The sequence below is a fragment of the Opisthocomus hoazin genome, chromosome 4 (assembly GCF_030867145.1).
Source record: "Opisthocomus hoazin isolate bOpiHoa1 chromosome 4, bOpiHoa1.hap1, whole genome shotgun sequence".
Taxonomy (NCBI): Eukaryota; Metazoa; Chordata; class Aves; order Opisthocomiformes; family Opisthocomidae; genus Opisthocomus; species Opisthocomus hoazin.
In genome coordinates this window covers 33195015-33211789 of record NC_134417.1, presented here as the reverse complement: position 1 = coordinate 33211789, position 16775 = coordinate 33195015, and the positions used below count along the sequence as shown (strand labels likewise).

The 16775-nt window shown below is 44.8% G+C and overlaps 1 protein-coding gene across 2 annotated transcripts in view; it reads left to right on the top strand.

The window, feature by feature from the left end:
- Positions 1 to 1802: 1802 nt before the first annotated feature.
- The window catches only part of RAMP3 (receptor activity modifying protein 3), a 53773-nt gene continuing 38800 nt past the window's right edge, over positions 1803 to 16775 (top strand). The window contains exon 1 of one of the 2 annotated variants that reach the window (XM_075418545.1): positions 1803 to 1987. In XM_075418545.1, the coding sequence (XP_075274660.1) occupies positions 1936 to 1987 (52 nt within the window). In that variant the 5' untranslated portion in view covers positions 1803 to 1935. The remainder of the gene's footprint in view (positions 1988 to 16775) is intronic. The other variant, XM_075418544.1, reaches the window with a different exon arrangement.

Sequence of the window (16775 nt, the reverse complement as noted above, 5' to 3'; positions counted from 1 at the left end):
TACTTTTTCAAACCTCACTCCAGCAAGCCATCCCATTAAAATGTGGTCTTAAAATCTTAATGTATCTTTAACACACAATTGTGGTGCTAGGAAGAGAAGAAAACTTTCTGTCCAACGCTGGGCAAGGTGTCTCCATGCAGGCAAGTGGCTGCTCTATCTGGGCAGATACTTGAGGCAGCAAGGAAAGGCAGTGTTGCTTTCCACAGTGTAATGACTTCAGTTTGTTTTGATTTTATTTTATTATTTTTTGGTTTTATTTTTTAGTTTGTGTTGGGTGAGTTTAACCTCTGGAGCAGGAGAGTTTATTACTGTTTTTTTCAGATACACCTGTGAATCACGTAGATCATGTTGTTGAAGATATGACCTAGCATAGCTGGCTTGTGATTTAATACAACGCTCTAAATTAGTGCATTTGCCTATAGAATTTAGCTGTTGTTCTGCCTTGAGGATACTATTTGCACCTTCACACTTTCTGCTGCAAGCATAAAATGGGAAGTGCTTGCTGAATCTTGCCAGTTGAAAGCAGTACGTTCATTTATAAAATTTGCCAGTTTCTCCTCTGAAACAGGTGAAGAAAACAAATCCAAAAAGTGTAAAGGAAAATTATCACCATTCATCTCCATATCCTATGACAAAACTGTTGCCTGTGTACTGTATATTTTAGAACTTTTTAACGTGTAATGCTGCATATAAAGCCCAACACGTTCTAACCCTCCTGAAGATCAGTCCAAATTCTTGAAAATACTAATGGTAACCTCAGGTATTGCCAGTAACAGATGTTATGAGGAAAATCAAGATCTCGGGAAGGATGTTACAGCAAGTCCGCAGTGTACACACCTTCACGCTTGTCACTTCACTGTAGTCTCTTCTGGCAGGGGCAGCTCGCAAACACTCCTTTGCGAGGCAGAAGCGGCAGCCCCTCCACTGGAGGATGATCTACCTGAGCTATGGTTTATTTATGGTTCATGGTATTTTGCAAGATTTGATTTCAGCTAAGAGGAAAAAGCGGCACACAAGTGATAGGAGGTTCATTATAACCGACACACTTCGATGTCTGCAGACCCGTTTCAACACCGTGGATTCACAGCCTGCTCTGCGGCTGCCCCGAGTTTTCCGTTTCCTTCAGCCGAGATGGCAGCATAAATCAGGGTTTGTGCATCGAGCCGTTCGCTTTCAGAGGCACGTGCCATGGGCAGCTCTGCTGCTGCGTCGCGGTCCCACGCTCCAAAAGGGTTTGGAAGCACCGCGATACGCAAGCGTGCAAAGTCATGGGAACAACCTGACAGCACTCGGTGTTCCCGCGTACGGCATGAAAACCTCCGCAACTCGAAGCTGTATGGAACATTTGACCTGTAACAACGGCCGTGATTTAACGTTCCGCTGACAGGCGGTTACTGAGGCGGAGTGCGCGCGTACCTAGAAACACGCTCTGGCCCTTTGTTACCGAGCAGCCAAGTCTCCTCACGGCCGCACCGCGCCAGCCGGCCGGGCAGGGCCTCCAGCCCCCCGCGCCGTGCCCCCTCTGCCGGGGCGGAGAGGCTGCGCTGGCTCCCGAGCCCCTGAGCCCCCAGTTCGCCCGGCACCGGGGAGGCTCCTTCCCCCGCCGGCTGCGGGGGGGGCGCGTCCATCCCGCTGAGGCGCCTGGCGGGCTTCGCGCGCACCCCCGCGCGCACCCTCACAAACGCGCGCTTCCCGCGAGCACCCACGGCGCCCGCCCCGCCCCGCCCCGCCCCGCCCCTCCCGGCGCTGGGAGCGCCCCGGGGGCGGGGGAGCTGCGCCCACCCCGCCGCCGCCGCCCGGGGCTGGGCGCCGAGGCATGAAGAGGAGCCTCCGCGGCGCGGGGTCTGAGGCGGGCCCGCGTCCTGCGCGGCTGCGGACCGGCCGCCCCATGCGGGCTCCGTTCCCCGCCGCCCCTCGCCGCCGCCCGCGCCCGGCATGGAGGCGCCCGGCTGCCGCCGGCGGCCGCTCCCCGTCCTGCTGCTGTGGGGTGAGTGCCTGGCGCGGGGGGGAGGTGGTCGGCCGAGCATCGGCGGGCGAAGTGCGGGAGAGCGGTCTGCTGGTAGAAAAACTGTGGGTGTTTGACTTCTCCGGTAGCTTGTCTGAGGCGTCTCGGGCTTAGTATGTTGCAGTCGGGTCAGAAGTTGCGGGGATAAGTCAGTTCTGCTCTGCCTCCCTCGGCGGTAAACCCAGAGATGGCGTTAATTACCCACGAGCCACGGGTAGGGGGGAAGAAAACCAGGCCTCCTGCGTTTAGAAGGTTCACCCGAGGATTGTGTAACTTTGCTAGTCTATGCCCCTTCCAGAGCACAAAGCTGGTAAGCGCTGGGTGTCTGTGTGAAGAGACCCACAAATAAATGGGTTGCTGTGTTGGGTAGCGTTGGCTTGACCCGGTCTGTCAAAAGAATGACACCTCAAATGCATACGTTTTCTGATTCTCCGTGGCTTGAGGGCTGCTAAAATCTCACCTTAACCGCTCAGATTTTTTGCTCTTTCCCAGCTGAAAAGGAATAAAAACGGCCAGCACCTGTCTCGACACGTGAGAGTTTGTGCAGTCTTGAACTTGGGGAACCAGGCAGTGATCTTTTCGTGTGGGGAGACACCCTGATGTCACTGTGGCTGTCACAAAGCAAAATTGCTCTCTGGAGATTTATTTTCAGAGGACGAGTGCAGTGAGGGACAGTGTTCCTATAGCACAGAAAGCTATGGAAAGACGTTTTTCACCCGAGATACACAGATAAATCAATAGTGCTAGACGTTTTTGACCATGCTAGTTGCTTTCTTAATGGAGTAACACTCAAGAAATGATGTTAAGGATATCTGTTAACTGATAACGCGTTACGTTTTCTTGGAATGGCAAAGGATAGATGCAATCAAGAACTAAGAAAATCACACAAAATTCCCAGTAGAAAAGCCCTGGAAGTTTTATGATGTGAAATCAAGGATTTTAATAAGGAAAGCATGAAGTGGTAGAAAACTAAAGTTGTTCTTTGAGTAATACAAACACACTTACAATATTATTTCAGAAGGATTTTCACTTGAACCGAATGTGCTTTTTCCTCCCTCTGATTAACCAGAGACCCATGACCTCTCTCATGAAGGTAAAGCTCTCTACAGGGTTCCTCTGTGTTGGCTCTCAGGGAGTTCAGTGTGAACTCTGCCTGGGTGGAGATCAGGACTGTGCTCCTGTAACCTCAGACCACTGCTTTCTGCACATCTTTCCGCCTCGGGCTCTTGAAACATCATCACTAGGTAGAACCCTCTGCTGTGTTGTCCCTCCGTAGTGAGGGTAGCAGAAAGGCAGTGCGTTCGTTTGTTGGAAGCTCAGTGATTGTGGGAGAAGTTGGACTTGCTGGGGGGGAGGAAGGAATGTGTGAGCTGAGGTACCTGGTACACAGGCACGTTGTCACTACTGTTTCTCCTATCAAGGGATGATAACATCCAGAATGGGGTGAGATGCAGAGCTGGAAACACCAGCTGTCAGGTGTAATCCTCCGTACTTTGCTTAGGAGAACTGTAGATACTTAGGAGACATCTACTTACTGAGGGATCTAAGTGCCTCTGAAGTAACAATGTATTTACCATCATACCAGATTCTTTCATTCCACTTCCATCTATGGAAACTGAGGCAAGGAGAAAGTTAAGAGCTTGACCAAGACTTTTAATAGACTAAGTAGGTTTTTTACAGAAGTTGTTTTGGCATCCCTGTCCAAACCTTTGCTCCTTTGTCCTTTATATAATGCCTGCATTTCAGTGGTACTATTTGTAGAGGAGTTGAAAGATGCTACCAGAGTAAAGCTGGATTTTTTTTTTTTTTTTTAAATTCTGAAGGAAGCTTGCTCAGTGTATGTGTGTATACCCATATAGAGAGACATGGTGTGATTCTTGTCTGAAGCAGTTTTCCTGTGCAGATTTCAAAGACTGCCTGCAGTTGCTTGCGTTTCATAATCCTGTTTCACAGCGGTTAGCAAAGCTTGGCATTTTGGCCAGAGGTGAACAACCAGACAGTTGGAAAGCTGGGAATAGAGCCTTTCTATTTTAAAGACCATACCTCGTCCTGCAAACAATAATGAAAAAGCTGTGTAGTAAAGTCCGCATTCTGTGATGTCCTGAGCTCCCCCTGAGTGGAACATGGTGTCTGTAACTCCTGTGGAGTTTGGACTCTAATGAGAAGAAAAACCCAAACTGGAAACAATTTTATTGGGTTAAAGTCTGAAAACCAAATCAAGTTTTTTGTCCATTATTTTCTTCTGAATACATCATGCTGTTCTGCAGCTGCAAAGGGTGGAACGAAGAAAGGGAAAACTGTTGCGAGAGTCCTGAATTTAATAGACCCAGGTGGGTGTGCGTGTAAAACAAATAAACCTTTGCAAAGCAGAACATCTGATTTTGAGACAGACCAAAGAGTTTTAGCAATAACACTGCTCTACAACAACGATGCTTCGTTGTCGAGAGACGGGATTTTCAAGGCCAGGCAAAGAGGAAGGCAGCCAGCAGACCCCGTCAGCATCCATCCTGAAAGCGAAGCGTCGAGTGTAGACGCAGCCTCTGTTCCAGCCTGCTGCCGGATCCAGACGTCCTTCCCATTGCCCTTCACCCTTTTTGTGTCTCCCGATTCCTTTTTTGGGAAGGTGTTGCCCTTTTCCTGGGGTCTGCGCGGACAGCAGGGGCCAGGTTCATGCTGCGTGTGCTTGGCGGGGCGAAGGGCAGCGTTTTCTGTCCGGGTCCAGCTGTCTGCGGTGGCTGCGAGAGGACTGCAGGCGGTAGCACAGAGCGTCAGATGCCACCTCCAGCTGCCTTGGTCCCGGCGGGAATGGCACTCCTGCCTTGAAGGTGCCTCTGGGCTGAAGGTGGGGAGGAAGAAAATGGGCTTTTTGGAACCTGATTTACACCGATGAGATCCAATCCTGGAAACCAGTTTGCTAGTAAACTCTTTCTCTGAAATTAAGAAGATTTTCCTGCCTGCATAGTGGTTAGGTTTTTGAAATACCTTTGAGGTCTGACGCCTTAGCTTTTAGGTTTATTTTAGCCAAACCTGCGAGGCAGACTGTCACAGGCTGCAAACTGAACTTAGAAATATATACTGGGATAGACAAGTACTGCTGTAGGTACAGATACATGCAAATTTAAGGAAATTTGAGAGTTTTTGAGGAAAGGGTCTCGAGCATGACTGGGTGGGCTCGAGGGGAAGCCTGGGAGCTTTTGCCCGTGAAGTTGTATTTAAACACTGCAGCACCAGCAGTTTTTGTATGGTTTGTGGTTTCAGTTTCTCCCACCTCTCTGCTGATAACAGAGATGATGCATGACTTGGGCTGGAGGCAGACGAATGAAATTCCAGGTTCTCCTACCAAGGAATGGCATACAGTGAGGGGGCCCTTTACAAAACAGTGTTTGCTACCATCTGTGCCTTTGCTATTGAAGTTAATGCTTGAGAGAGAGGTATGAAAAAAGCAAACTGTGTTCTCATTTAGGGCTCATAAAGAGATTAATTTTCACAAACATAATGAAGCCTGTTTTAATTCACACCTCTTTGTTTTAGCAAAGTCTCTTGCATGAACAATCTTATTTCAGAACAGAAGTGTAGGATTATTTTGTGTTTTATGAAAACAGCCTGTGCTTTTTTTCTAAATTAATAGTCTCTTCATAGTCAGGCTTGCATTGAGATAAACTGGAAAACATAAATGAAAAAAAAAGACATCATTTTGATTTGACTTGTATATGTAGAACAACCTAAAAAGCTGCCTGAAGAACTTTTGGGTGGTTTGGGAGGAAGATGTGTGGGTATGGAAAAAGAAAGGAGTAGGAAAGCAGAATAGGAGAAAGCCATCTTTTCCACAAGTTTTTAGGCTTGATCTCTGTTCATATGCTGGCTTCCCTGAAACCAGTCTGAAAAGAGAAGGCAGCTTCGTTCCTCTCTAAATGCTTTAAAAGAAAGTGCGTTGGTGCTGTTAGAAGGCTAGAGAGGGTCCCAGCCTTCGTCTTGAGAGCAGCTGGACATGACCTACTATATTGACTTGAACAAGGGGCATGTCTGGATAATAGCTGGTGGCCTCAATTTATCCCCCGGAATACAGAATTTTCTCTGTGTGAAGCCACATTTGTGGCTGCCTGCAGATGGGATGTCACTTACTCTACCTATGCTCCAAGCCAGGGAGACTCTGATCTGCAGAGGACAGCGTGATAGGCACTGCTGGGGCCCCGGCACAACACCGCGCTGATGAAAGCACATCTTGTTTGCATCTAACCAGATTAAGCTGAGTAAGCAAAGGACTATGCAGAAGCGCCACACCCTACAATAAAGCATTTGTCTTGTTACTTTCACACCCGAACAAATGTGATTAATTTGCCCTTATTTTGGAGAGAATGATCTGGGGAAAAATTCTGCGGACGGCGTGAGAGGAAATACTGCAATTCACGTTGGCCAGTAATGACTGTCACTTCTTATGGGAATTCAGAGTTTTGTTTCCAAACTTTGGAAGTGACGGATTTGTTTTATATCCCCTTGTGTGCAGAGAGATTGATGCTAAAGAATCTAATCTTTAGCAAATATTCTTGCATTTTTTTTGTCTCAGAATACAGAGTTCAGGATCTGACAGGGTGTGCTGCTTTTGGTCTTCATGGCCCTCATACCTTCAGTAGAAGCAGCATCTTGTAGATGTCACTCCAGTGCTCATCAATAGGACACAAAGTCTGGGTTTCTTCCAAGACTTAAGTTCTTGAACTTTAGCTTTGGTCTGTAGTCCTCTCTCTTGCTCACCCTCTGTGCACAGAAGAGTATCTTCAAGGCTGTGAGGAAGATGTCCTTCTGATGTGGTGGTGCAAAGGCCATGTGCGTGCTTGCAGTCAGTCTCGTTGTCTGAAGAGGCTCGGATGTCTCTGGGATACCTGGCTAGGTTCTGCAGCTTTGGAGTGGAGGAGGCCCTTTTCTCAAAGGGTGTCAGCCTTGGCATCAGAGCTTTGCTGCCTGGTAGCCACGTGGGGCTGTGGAACAGATTTTCACTTCACGTTTGCTTTTGGTGAGCCACTGCAAGTGTTACACTGTCCTTCTGTGCCCCTTGAGTTCATGAGCTATTCCAGCTCTACTCCTCAAGGATCTCCATGTATCAAGAACATAACTTTCCAATTTAATATTAGAAGAGATTTCTTTAAATGTATTTAGCAGTATGTGATGTACACTTACTATGATACAGCATTAGGATTACATGTTCAAGTGAAATAGGAAAAAGAAATTTGTTTTGGCTCTCAATTTGGAGACACTCAAAGTTAACACTTCCATAGAGACATTGATTGTCATACAGTATGTGTGAAATCTCCTCTATTCCTATTTTATTTTTAGAAAAGCAGATCAATATATAGTTTTGTTATATGCTAAATACCTACTTCAAAATAACTCAAAGTTAGAGCTTACTGCATCGTATTAAAAAATCATGGAAATCTCCTTCCTAAAGTTTTGACCGGTGGACCTAAGCTGGATTTGCATTCAGGCAAGCCAGCCTTTGCCCTTAGGTAATGTCGTTGCTGAACATATTTCCAGGGGTACCTTAGGGGTGGGAAGTGTTCTGCCATAAAATACTTAGTTATGCACAGTGAACTAGATGTAGTGTTGTTGGAATAACCACAGGTCCAGTTTCTCTTTAGCTATCGCTAGTGTAAACCAGAAACCCCAACCAAGTCAGAGCAACGTGAAGGAACGGTCAAAGGAAAATGAAGCTCCTCAAAATATCTGTGTTTTCATGTCTTTCTGCATTTTAAGATTTTGGAAATAAAAGTTAATGCTCTTTTCTTGCATTTAATTAAATATCTTTAATAACGGGGGGGAAAAATCTCCCTCTGCGTAGTAACGTAACATTTTAAGCCTGTTATTTTCAGTGAATTTTAATTAAAGTAGGTTCCAGCTTCTCTTTTTCTTACCTTTGTAGTGGGGCAGTACAGATAAGTAGAATACGCATTACAACGCCATGAGGATGTTTGATCCTATACTGGTCTGCTGAAGATTTTGGCTGGTGCGCGCTGAGTATGCCTTAGACATACTTGGGTTTTCTTTTCCTCCCAGCTACTTCATACTTTATCGTGTAATGAATTATAAAAAAATCTCGTCAAAGAAATAAAAAGTGTTGGCAGAAATAATCAAAAACAAATACCTCCTGTAGGATACGCGGGATTCTCCATCACTTGCAATCTTGAAATCTACACTGGAAATGTTTGTGAAGAATATCCTGTCATTTGAGTAGACATTATTGGTTTGTTATGGAAATTATTGGAAGACTTTCTTTATCTTATGTTACAAAAGGGGTAGGCCTGGGTGATTCGAGGGATTCCTGCTGGCTTTGGAGTGTATCACTCCACAGGGTTTTAAAATAAAGGTGTTTGTAAGTTTGTGAGGAAAAGAATTGTTTACACATTTGCAAAATGAGAGGGAGGGAAATCCTCATTCTTCTCCGCTCCCCTTTCTACTGATTTCTTGCATAACTCTGAAGTCCCAAGGAGGATTTTCCTCACACTTCAGGGTGAAAAAAGAGTTCACCCTAATATGGGAGCAAAACCCTGGAACATTTCAGCCCTAGAAGAATGTCTCCGAGACTCTGAAAACAGTTAGGTTTAAATAAACAGTTTTGCAGCTTCACTGCAAAACACTGATGGTGTTTGAGTTAAACAAACCCTGATGTTCTATAGGTCAATACGGAATAACCAGTTATGTCTACACTTGAATTTTGGGCTGAAAGATCTGAATATACAATGAAATGGCTGGAGGTCTATCAAGTGCTCTTTTCTTTAAGCCAGGGTGAGTTAAAGCTCATCACTTACTCCTCAGGACATCAGTAAAGAGTTATAAAAATGCTCCCATAGCAATGCAGGGAGGTTGGTTTTATGCAAAACTAAGCAGCCAGCTCTAACGACACTAATTAAAACCCTGGTTAGAAAAGAGAGGTGACGGCTGAGAAGACAGTCACACAATAATAGTTAGCTCTGATGCTTTTTTTGAATAGCAGAACATAAATTCTTTTGCAGATGGCTTTATGCAGAGTTTTATTTGTGTAACCCCCAGAAGAAGCTTTTGCTTTAGTCTCAAGTTGTTGAAGCATTTTCAGTATTTATGGGGAAACAGCCTCTGCAAAGAAGGTTTGGATAGTGACCACAATTGGGTGGCTGTGCAGCAAGGGACTTGGGGTTAAACATCAGCTATCCCAGAGCTCAAAAATGTGCAGATCTGAAGACCTTAGGAGCTCACTCTTCTGAGTTGGTCATGCCCACTGTTTCAGCTTGGGTCCACAAATAGCGATGAATGATTTCTGCTGTACTCCCTAGAAATTTTTTTTAGCTCTGGAAGAAATGTGGTTTAACAGTTTTCCATACAGTGTTCACCTTTTTTGGTTTTCCATACTTGTTAACTGGTGTATTCCTAGCACGGTCTTCATTCTCCCGTGTAAACGTAAGCACTGCTGATCTGCTCTTACTGAAATGTCTGTCGGTCTTGGGCTGGTCGAGCAAACAAGGTCAGACATACTACCCTCTCTTAAATTTTCTTAAAAAAGTACTGACATGAAAGAAAAACTGGACAGAGGTTATTAATGGCTGTAAAGAAAACTTTAAAGGTTTTACTGTCTTGTTACTTGATACCTATGTTACGCTTATGGAACACTTGCTAGCAAGTGCTTTGTTTCTACTACTCAGGAGTAATGGTAATTGACTTTCAGTACAGTGTTAATGTATGAAGATTGTAGATGTGGGAAGAAGCGAGAGAAGTTTAGACCTTTCACTGTCATATCCTCTTATGCCTTTAGTGGCACATGCTGTCTGAAAAACAAAGCAAGAGAACTGCATTAAGAAACGTGAAATGAAAGAAAATAGGGGAAGCGCAAACCGAGAAGCACTGGGCTCTGCATGAGCAGCCAGACGCAGCGTGCCCTGCGAGGGGACGCCTGGGAATTTGTGCTTCTCAGGCAGTCAGTTCTGCTCCTCAGATCCACTGAGAGTAATGGGTTACTCCAGGATTGGCCCAAGTGATTTCTGATGCCAGTCTGCTGCTGCGCAAAGGTTCCCATATGGATATCCATCCAGGTGAAATTATGGCGTGCAGGCATCATGCTACCATGCCAGGCTGGCGAGGATCTGTTTCCAGGGCTTATTGTGTCTGTTGTGAAGAGCCACACACACATACTATGAGCAGGTACATATATAGCTGTAGAAGTAGGCGTGAAGCTCTGCGATTTTGTTAGTGTTTTATTGCTCTTCATAGTTCTTCATAGCGATATGTCATTTAAAATATTCTGTGGTTGTGTGGTTGAGCATCCAGAGCTCTGAAGCACTGGGAGGCAAGCTGGGCTACTGAAGAAAAACAACCCACATTGGGATGGTCAGGCCAACTTATTATTTCATGGTAGACGCAGAGTTCACTGAAAACGTGACTCCACTGAAATTATGTTGATGTAATGACTCGACACAATACGTAACAGCATTATGAGTCTGCGAGAGGAGTACACATAGCATCAGGAGAAGGTGGATGTGCGGGGAGGGGATTTTTGTTGTCTGAACAGAAGAGAAAAAAAACCACATTTTCCCAGGCCTTCTGTGATTGCAGTGTCTTGATTTAAATGTTCTGCCTGTCAAGGGAAGAAGAAACTTTTAATGTCTTCGAGTATCCCGTGGTTTTAAACGCTTCCTCAGGAGGGAGTGTGCCGTGACCCTCGTCTGTGAAACCTTCACAGGTCATTTCCCCTTCCCAAGGTTATTTAAAAATAATAATAATAAAAAAGTTGCTTGTCTTTCAGGCTGCTCCACAGGAGCAGATTAGAACACTCATTCACAGGTGGATAGGTATAAAGTCAGTATTGTACTGACCTTGTGTTTCCTTATTACAGGGAAACCTTATGTCACATCACATTTTCTCTTGTGTTTTCCTGCCTTTTCGATTAATGACAGGCAGCTAGGTTACAATAATGACCACTCATTAGATCAAATATGTGCTTCTAGGTGATCAGGTGGTACAGTGGCAGACTGAGGTCCTGGATGTGGAGACCAACCTTGGTGTCTGTCACAGTTCGCATGCGGACAGAGGGTGTGTGTCTCTCCACAGTAATTGCAAGCTGTTTGCCATTTGGGGGAAATAAATCTGAACTAAGCTGCCTCATTTGTTGATGTGCCTTTCCCATGGCTTATGCAGCAGACACATTTCACAGGTATCTTTCAGGCAGAGAGACATCGTTGTGTTCTTCAGTGGCTTTGGTAACATTTTCTGAGGGAAGGAGGTAGTGGTGAGACAGAGGTCCTGGCACAGGACCACTACTAGGGTCACACTGTACTTGGCGTGACGCTGATTTCTACTTGTGACCTTAGACAAATTTCTTACTAGTTCTGTCATTATTTTCGTAGTTGATGTAAAATAGGGACTGCAGTAGTGGTACGTCACTAGGCTGTATTGAGCCTGAAGAAGTGCACAGGTTTAGAGGGAAAAAAAAGGTGTTCACCTCCTCTTGCTACAAGCATATTTATCTGTAGTCATAAATTAAGAACAATGATCTGTTTGGTTTAGAGATTATACATCTGTGTGACAACCACAGCATCCCAAGATCCAGAAGACCAGGTCTCACAGGCACAAGTTAAAAGACAACCAGGAGCATGAAGCCTTTGGAAGACCTGTAGATACATCTCAAATAACAATCTTTTCCTAACATCCTGGGGAACGTGCGCAGAAGTCTTTTCATCCAGAGATGGTTTGAGTTTGTTAGGAAAGCTGTTCTGCTTGTCTCTGCTGGCTGTAGGCTATAGCACCTCCCGAGGAGCACAGTCCTCTGGATCTCTCTTCCAGCCGCCTTAAATTAGATGGTGGTCCCTGCCTTGTTGTTGAGTGTCATCTTTGAACAGTTGCTAATGCCACAGATTTCTTCCAGCTCTAGGAACAAAGATGCTCCTCTTATTCTTCGATTTCGCTCTCTGGAAGGATCTGGAGTTGGGATTTTTGTCAAGGAGCACATTTTGTCTGTAGCACTCTTACAAAACAGTGTGAAGAGAGTTTACTTCAAGCATTTGATTCTGCTGTTGGAATATTTAGTTCATCCACTGTCTGAAAGTCGGTGGCTGTAAAAATACCATTTTGTATTTTAATTACACAGTGCTCCGTCAAAAACATAACGGGACAGAAAAGAGGTGAAGAAAACATTACGTGACATTTCAGGTTGGGTCGTGCAACTGCTGTTACAATGCAGATCTTAGCATTCAGTTGATTGCTAAGTATTCTCCTCCCTAAGTATGTCGTTGAACTGATATGGTTAATTGAAATATTTATTTAATAAACAAGTACTTAACATGTAATAAATAATTAAATATTTAAATAGAAGATATTGGTTATATATGTATTTAAATAAAATCTACTGGTTTGAAGCAGAGTAGCAGAAAACCCATACACCACCTCTGGAATTAGACATAGGCTGTTCAGAAATCATGAAGTATTATTTATATGCTGCCAGCAGTTGTTTAAGGACTTTACAAGGGAAAGTAAAGGACAATCATTTGTATTGCTGCTCTGAAAAATTCCCAAATGAAATTTGAGTTCAGAATAATTGTCACATTTCTTTGCAGTCTCTGGAAAGCTGGAGAACTCTGAACCAACATGAGACGAAACAGTTGATGCCCTCAGTAACGCTCCCTGTTGATTCACACTGATGAAATGAAAGAGCTTAAATTGTGTCCTTTCACGCTTTTCTTGCTCTGCGGGAAGACGACTCTAATCTCCAAATTTCTCAACGCTCTGCAATTATCTTAACGATTCAAAAGCAATAATGTAATGCCTCAAACTGTGATAAAGTATAGCACTGAACTGCACTTTTAGAATATTACAATTCTGTGGCTAATATACATCTGCCATATAGTTGACACAAGAAAAAAAAAGTATTTAAAAGGATTTGGCATCAAAGCAGGGGGTAAAGCAAAGCTGACTTCTGTGTTATGCTGGCTCTCCAGATATGTTGGGCATTGGGACAGATCAGGCCACCCTGCCAACAGGTTCACCTTGCTCCTGCCTCTCCGTGTGCTGAGGCGTGTTTCTTCTGGGCCAATTGTGAATGCAAGTGTAACACTTCTTTCATGTACTATATTTATTGCAAGCTTCTGTTTATTCCCGACATCCTTCCTTTGTGCTGGGTTCCTGTCACTGCCTGGCTCCGTGAACTTCAGCTGCCTCACTTCCTTGGCTGCTTGCACGCCGTGTGATGACGTTCTTGCATCCTGTCCCCGTCCCCCCTACTCCCTCTCCTGCTCCTCTTATACAGAAAAGCGCCAAGGGGACAGTGAGTAGCTGAGAACAAAAGATGACCTTCTGAGCCAGATATATTGTGGCAAGGGTTATTTAAAGTTGGGCAGGTGGGACTTCAGTTTTTGTACCAATAGCGTTATTTTTCCTTTCTGTACTTTGGCAACAGCCTCTAGGCTTGAAACAATACTGCCATTGATGTTGGCTTTCTCTGTGAGGGTGGGCCACCTGAGAAGATACATGTTGGTTTCCACATAAATACATGCATATGCATTTCACTGTATAGCAGGTAGAGGTATCGCGCTGGGCCAGTTCTCAAATCATGTTCATTAAGCCTGGGTTGAAGGCTGCGCTTGGCTGGCCGCGTGCTGACGTGCTGTCAAGGCTCTCAGTGCATTAACAGTGCCCTGAACTGGGTCCCCCCTCACCCCCACGTTTGGGCCTGGGTCCCCCGTCGTGCCTTGAGCTCCACCACAAATGGTTCTGGCTTGCTGGCTGTTTTCCTGTGTGTGCTCTGGACCTACGCACTGGGTCGCCTTGTCTCCTATTCCACCTCTGGCCCTGTCTGCTTCGGCGGCTGTCTGCACTCCCCGGTTCATCCCCTGCTGCCTTGGAGCCCTCGATGGAACCTGTTTCCCACCCGTGGCTCTGCCGGCCCCGGGGGGATGGCGCTGGGGTCACCCCAGCTCATCATCAGTCATAACCAATTCTTTGTTTCCTGAGTGTGTTTCAGACTTTTTCATAGCAGAAGTTTATGCTCTGCCCACCTATGTAGCAATTTCATGTTAAATTATCACTTTGTTATCTCTTTGAGGGTTTAACTTCCTGATGTTATTAGCTGGAATGTGAACTGGGCGCAAAGAAGCAATTTATCATTTGAAAAATAACCTGGAGCTGCAGTTTGTGGGGGTACAAAGTAGGCCTGTCAGGGCAGCGAGGATAAAAGCTCAGATCCTTAAGCACACGCTGCAGCAGAGGGAGGACCAGCTGGCTCCTCACAGCACCTGAGCAAGGTGTCTTGTGTGGCTGTTGAGAAGTACATTGCTTCAAGCTGCCACAGCCTTGTAGGAAGATGTTAAGTCTCTTCTCTCTGAGTTGCAGGCCGTGGCACTGCGGGTGTGAAGCCAAATCTCTTTCAGTAACTTGGTTGTAGTTTCTGGTAAGTCCGCGTATGTCAACCAGCTCCCTAGCAGACTGAGATGGTCAAAACTCAGTGAGTGCTCTTTTATACTAGCTGAGAATCAGCCCCTTTTCTCCTAAAAGCTGGCATGGCCAACCTTGGCTTTTAGCTGAAAGGACAGAAATGCTACGTTCTTTCACCAGTTTTTCTGACTGTTCGGACCAGTTTCTGCACTCCCAGCTCCGTGGCCATACCCTAGCTTGGTCTGCCTCTGCCCCTCCTGCCAGCACTGTGCTTGAGCTGGCCATACAAAACTCTGTGCCCTAACGTGACACAGAATTGGAACAGAGATGTACCTTCATGTGCCTTTAAGAAATGCTTACTGATGGCATTTGGCTGAAGCTAGGTGTAGAGATATGCAGGGGAAAATGTGGGTTTGACGGAAAAGTATTTGAAGAAGCTGTTCTCTCCTTCAGTCCTGTTATTCAAAATAGGAGGGCTCAGACCTTCATGGGACCGTTGTGGGCTTTTCCATCAAGTTTCAGGATTGCTCAGCCTCTTCAGAGTCTGAGGTGTCTTGACCACGTGCATTTGACTTGCCCCCCACAGAGGGCTCATAGAGAAGTCTCTGGAAGGCAGCAGCGTGACACCTGTGTTAGCTCATCTTTTCCTTCTGTTTTCATACACACCCTAGTGAAATGAGGCTCTTGCGCTCTTAAGTGCCCAGGAAGACAGGTGATAAAGAAACCCCACCCCAATTGTAACCAGAGTTTTTCTGATGCGGTAGGATGCCTCTTGACAGAGCTATTTCCATGGGAGTTTCTTATGCGTTACATACTCTGAAGTGTCTATGCATTCCTGCCAGAAAACCTGTAATGGTATAACTTGGGGTTTACATAAGAGACTGGTAAATTTAACATGAGCTTTAATAGCACCTGTGCAACAGGTAACTTTATGTAACATTTAAATACCTGGAAAGACATTGGTACACGTCTGTGAGATTGATTTGTTCGGGATTTAAAATCAGATTTATGAAAGAACTGTGGGTAATGAGATCTGATCAGTATGACAAAATGAGATGAATAGAGTATTAATCTCTCCCCTGTGCTTCCAACAAATTGTAGGTGCATGACTGCAGAGCAGCAGTTGCCGCTTCAAACTGCATTTTTCATTGCAGTTCTGGCACGGTAATGGGCTGCTGTCAATAAAATTTCAGGTTCTGCAGAGGCAGGTGTTTGTGTAGTGCATAATGTCCAGTGTAGACCTCGTCCTGACATATGGTTAACGATTAGATGATGGTAATTGGCAGGATTGTCTTTACAAAGTAGTATAGAAGTAGGGTCTTGACATGAGGTTTAGCTTGAGGTCATTATATTTTTTTTTCTTATGAAAATTATGATTGATAAAAATACAGTTTTGATTCAGGCATCACAAATTTTGAAGACTATACATGAGATTACACTGCTGTAATTGCTGGCGAAAAGCTGTGTGCAGCAGTCAGGTGAAACAAGAATTATTGGATATCTGTATTCCGAGAAAGTATTGGAGCCATTCAGAAATATGACTATCCTATCAGCAGTTGCAGCATCCTGAAGAAATGCGAAGGCAAGGCTGAATAATATTCTAACACTTCCCTCTCATATTTATACAAGGTTTTCAAAATTATTCTTACGAAGTGTTTGGAGGAATGTTCAGTAGGAAGAACACACAGCAATTCATATGCTGCTTCAGATTTATCAAGTAGTTGCAATACAAAGACTTTCAGTGCTACTTTTAAGCCCCTGGGATAAAATGCCAGTGAATAATAACAATATAGCAGAAAAATAAACACAGAGAAATATTTATCCATGTCACAGGAAAACAGAAGTTTATATACTTGAAAAATTATAGGACAGTTACCCTCTCATGTGTCCTGGTAGTGAATTTACATATTGCTGTGAGTCCCATTCTGAGTTCCCTTTCTGATGTCAGGAGAATGTCTGTTTATAAAAGGAGAGTAGAGAGCAGATAAGATGAGGCTGCAGTGACAATCTAGGATCAGATCTTCTTTTTTTGCATATACAGAATTTTGAAGTGGGTTGTTTGTAAAAATTTGGGGTTTTTCTTCGTGTTCTTACTTTCTGTTACTTTAGCCTATTTTGCTTATATTTACTTTTTCTTTCCAAATGCTCTTCAAACCTATTTTTCCCCATCTTTCATTTGATGGTGCTTTCCTTCACCCCTTCCTCCGGCTCCTTGCTGGTTGGTCCCTGCGCATCTGATTCCACTAATGCTAGGGGCGATGACACATGCCGCTACAGTGTATGGAGAAAATAAAAGTTAAAGGTCGTTGCTTTGGTCCATTATGAACATGATTTAACGTGCAGGCGACTGGTACAGCTAAAATGAACCTTCTTTTTCGTCCCTTAAATG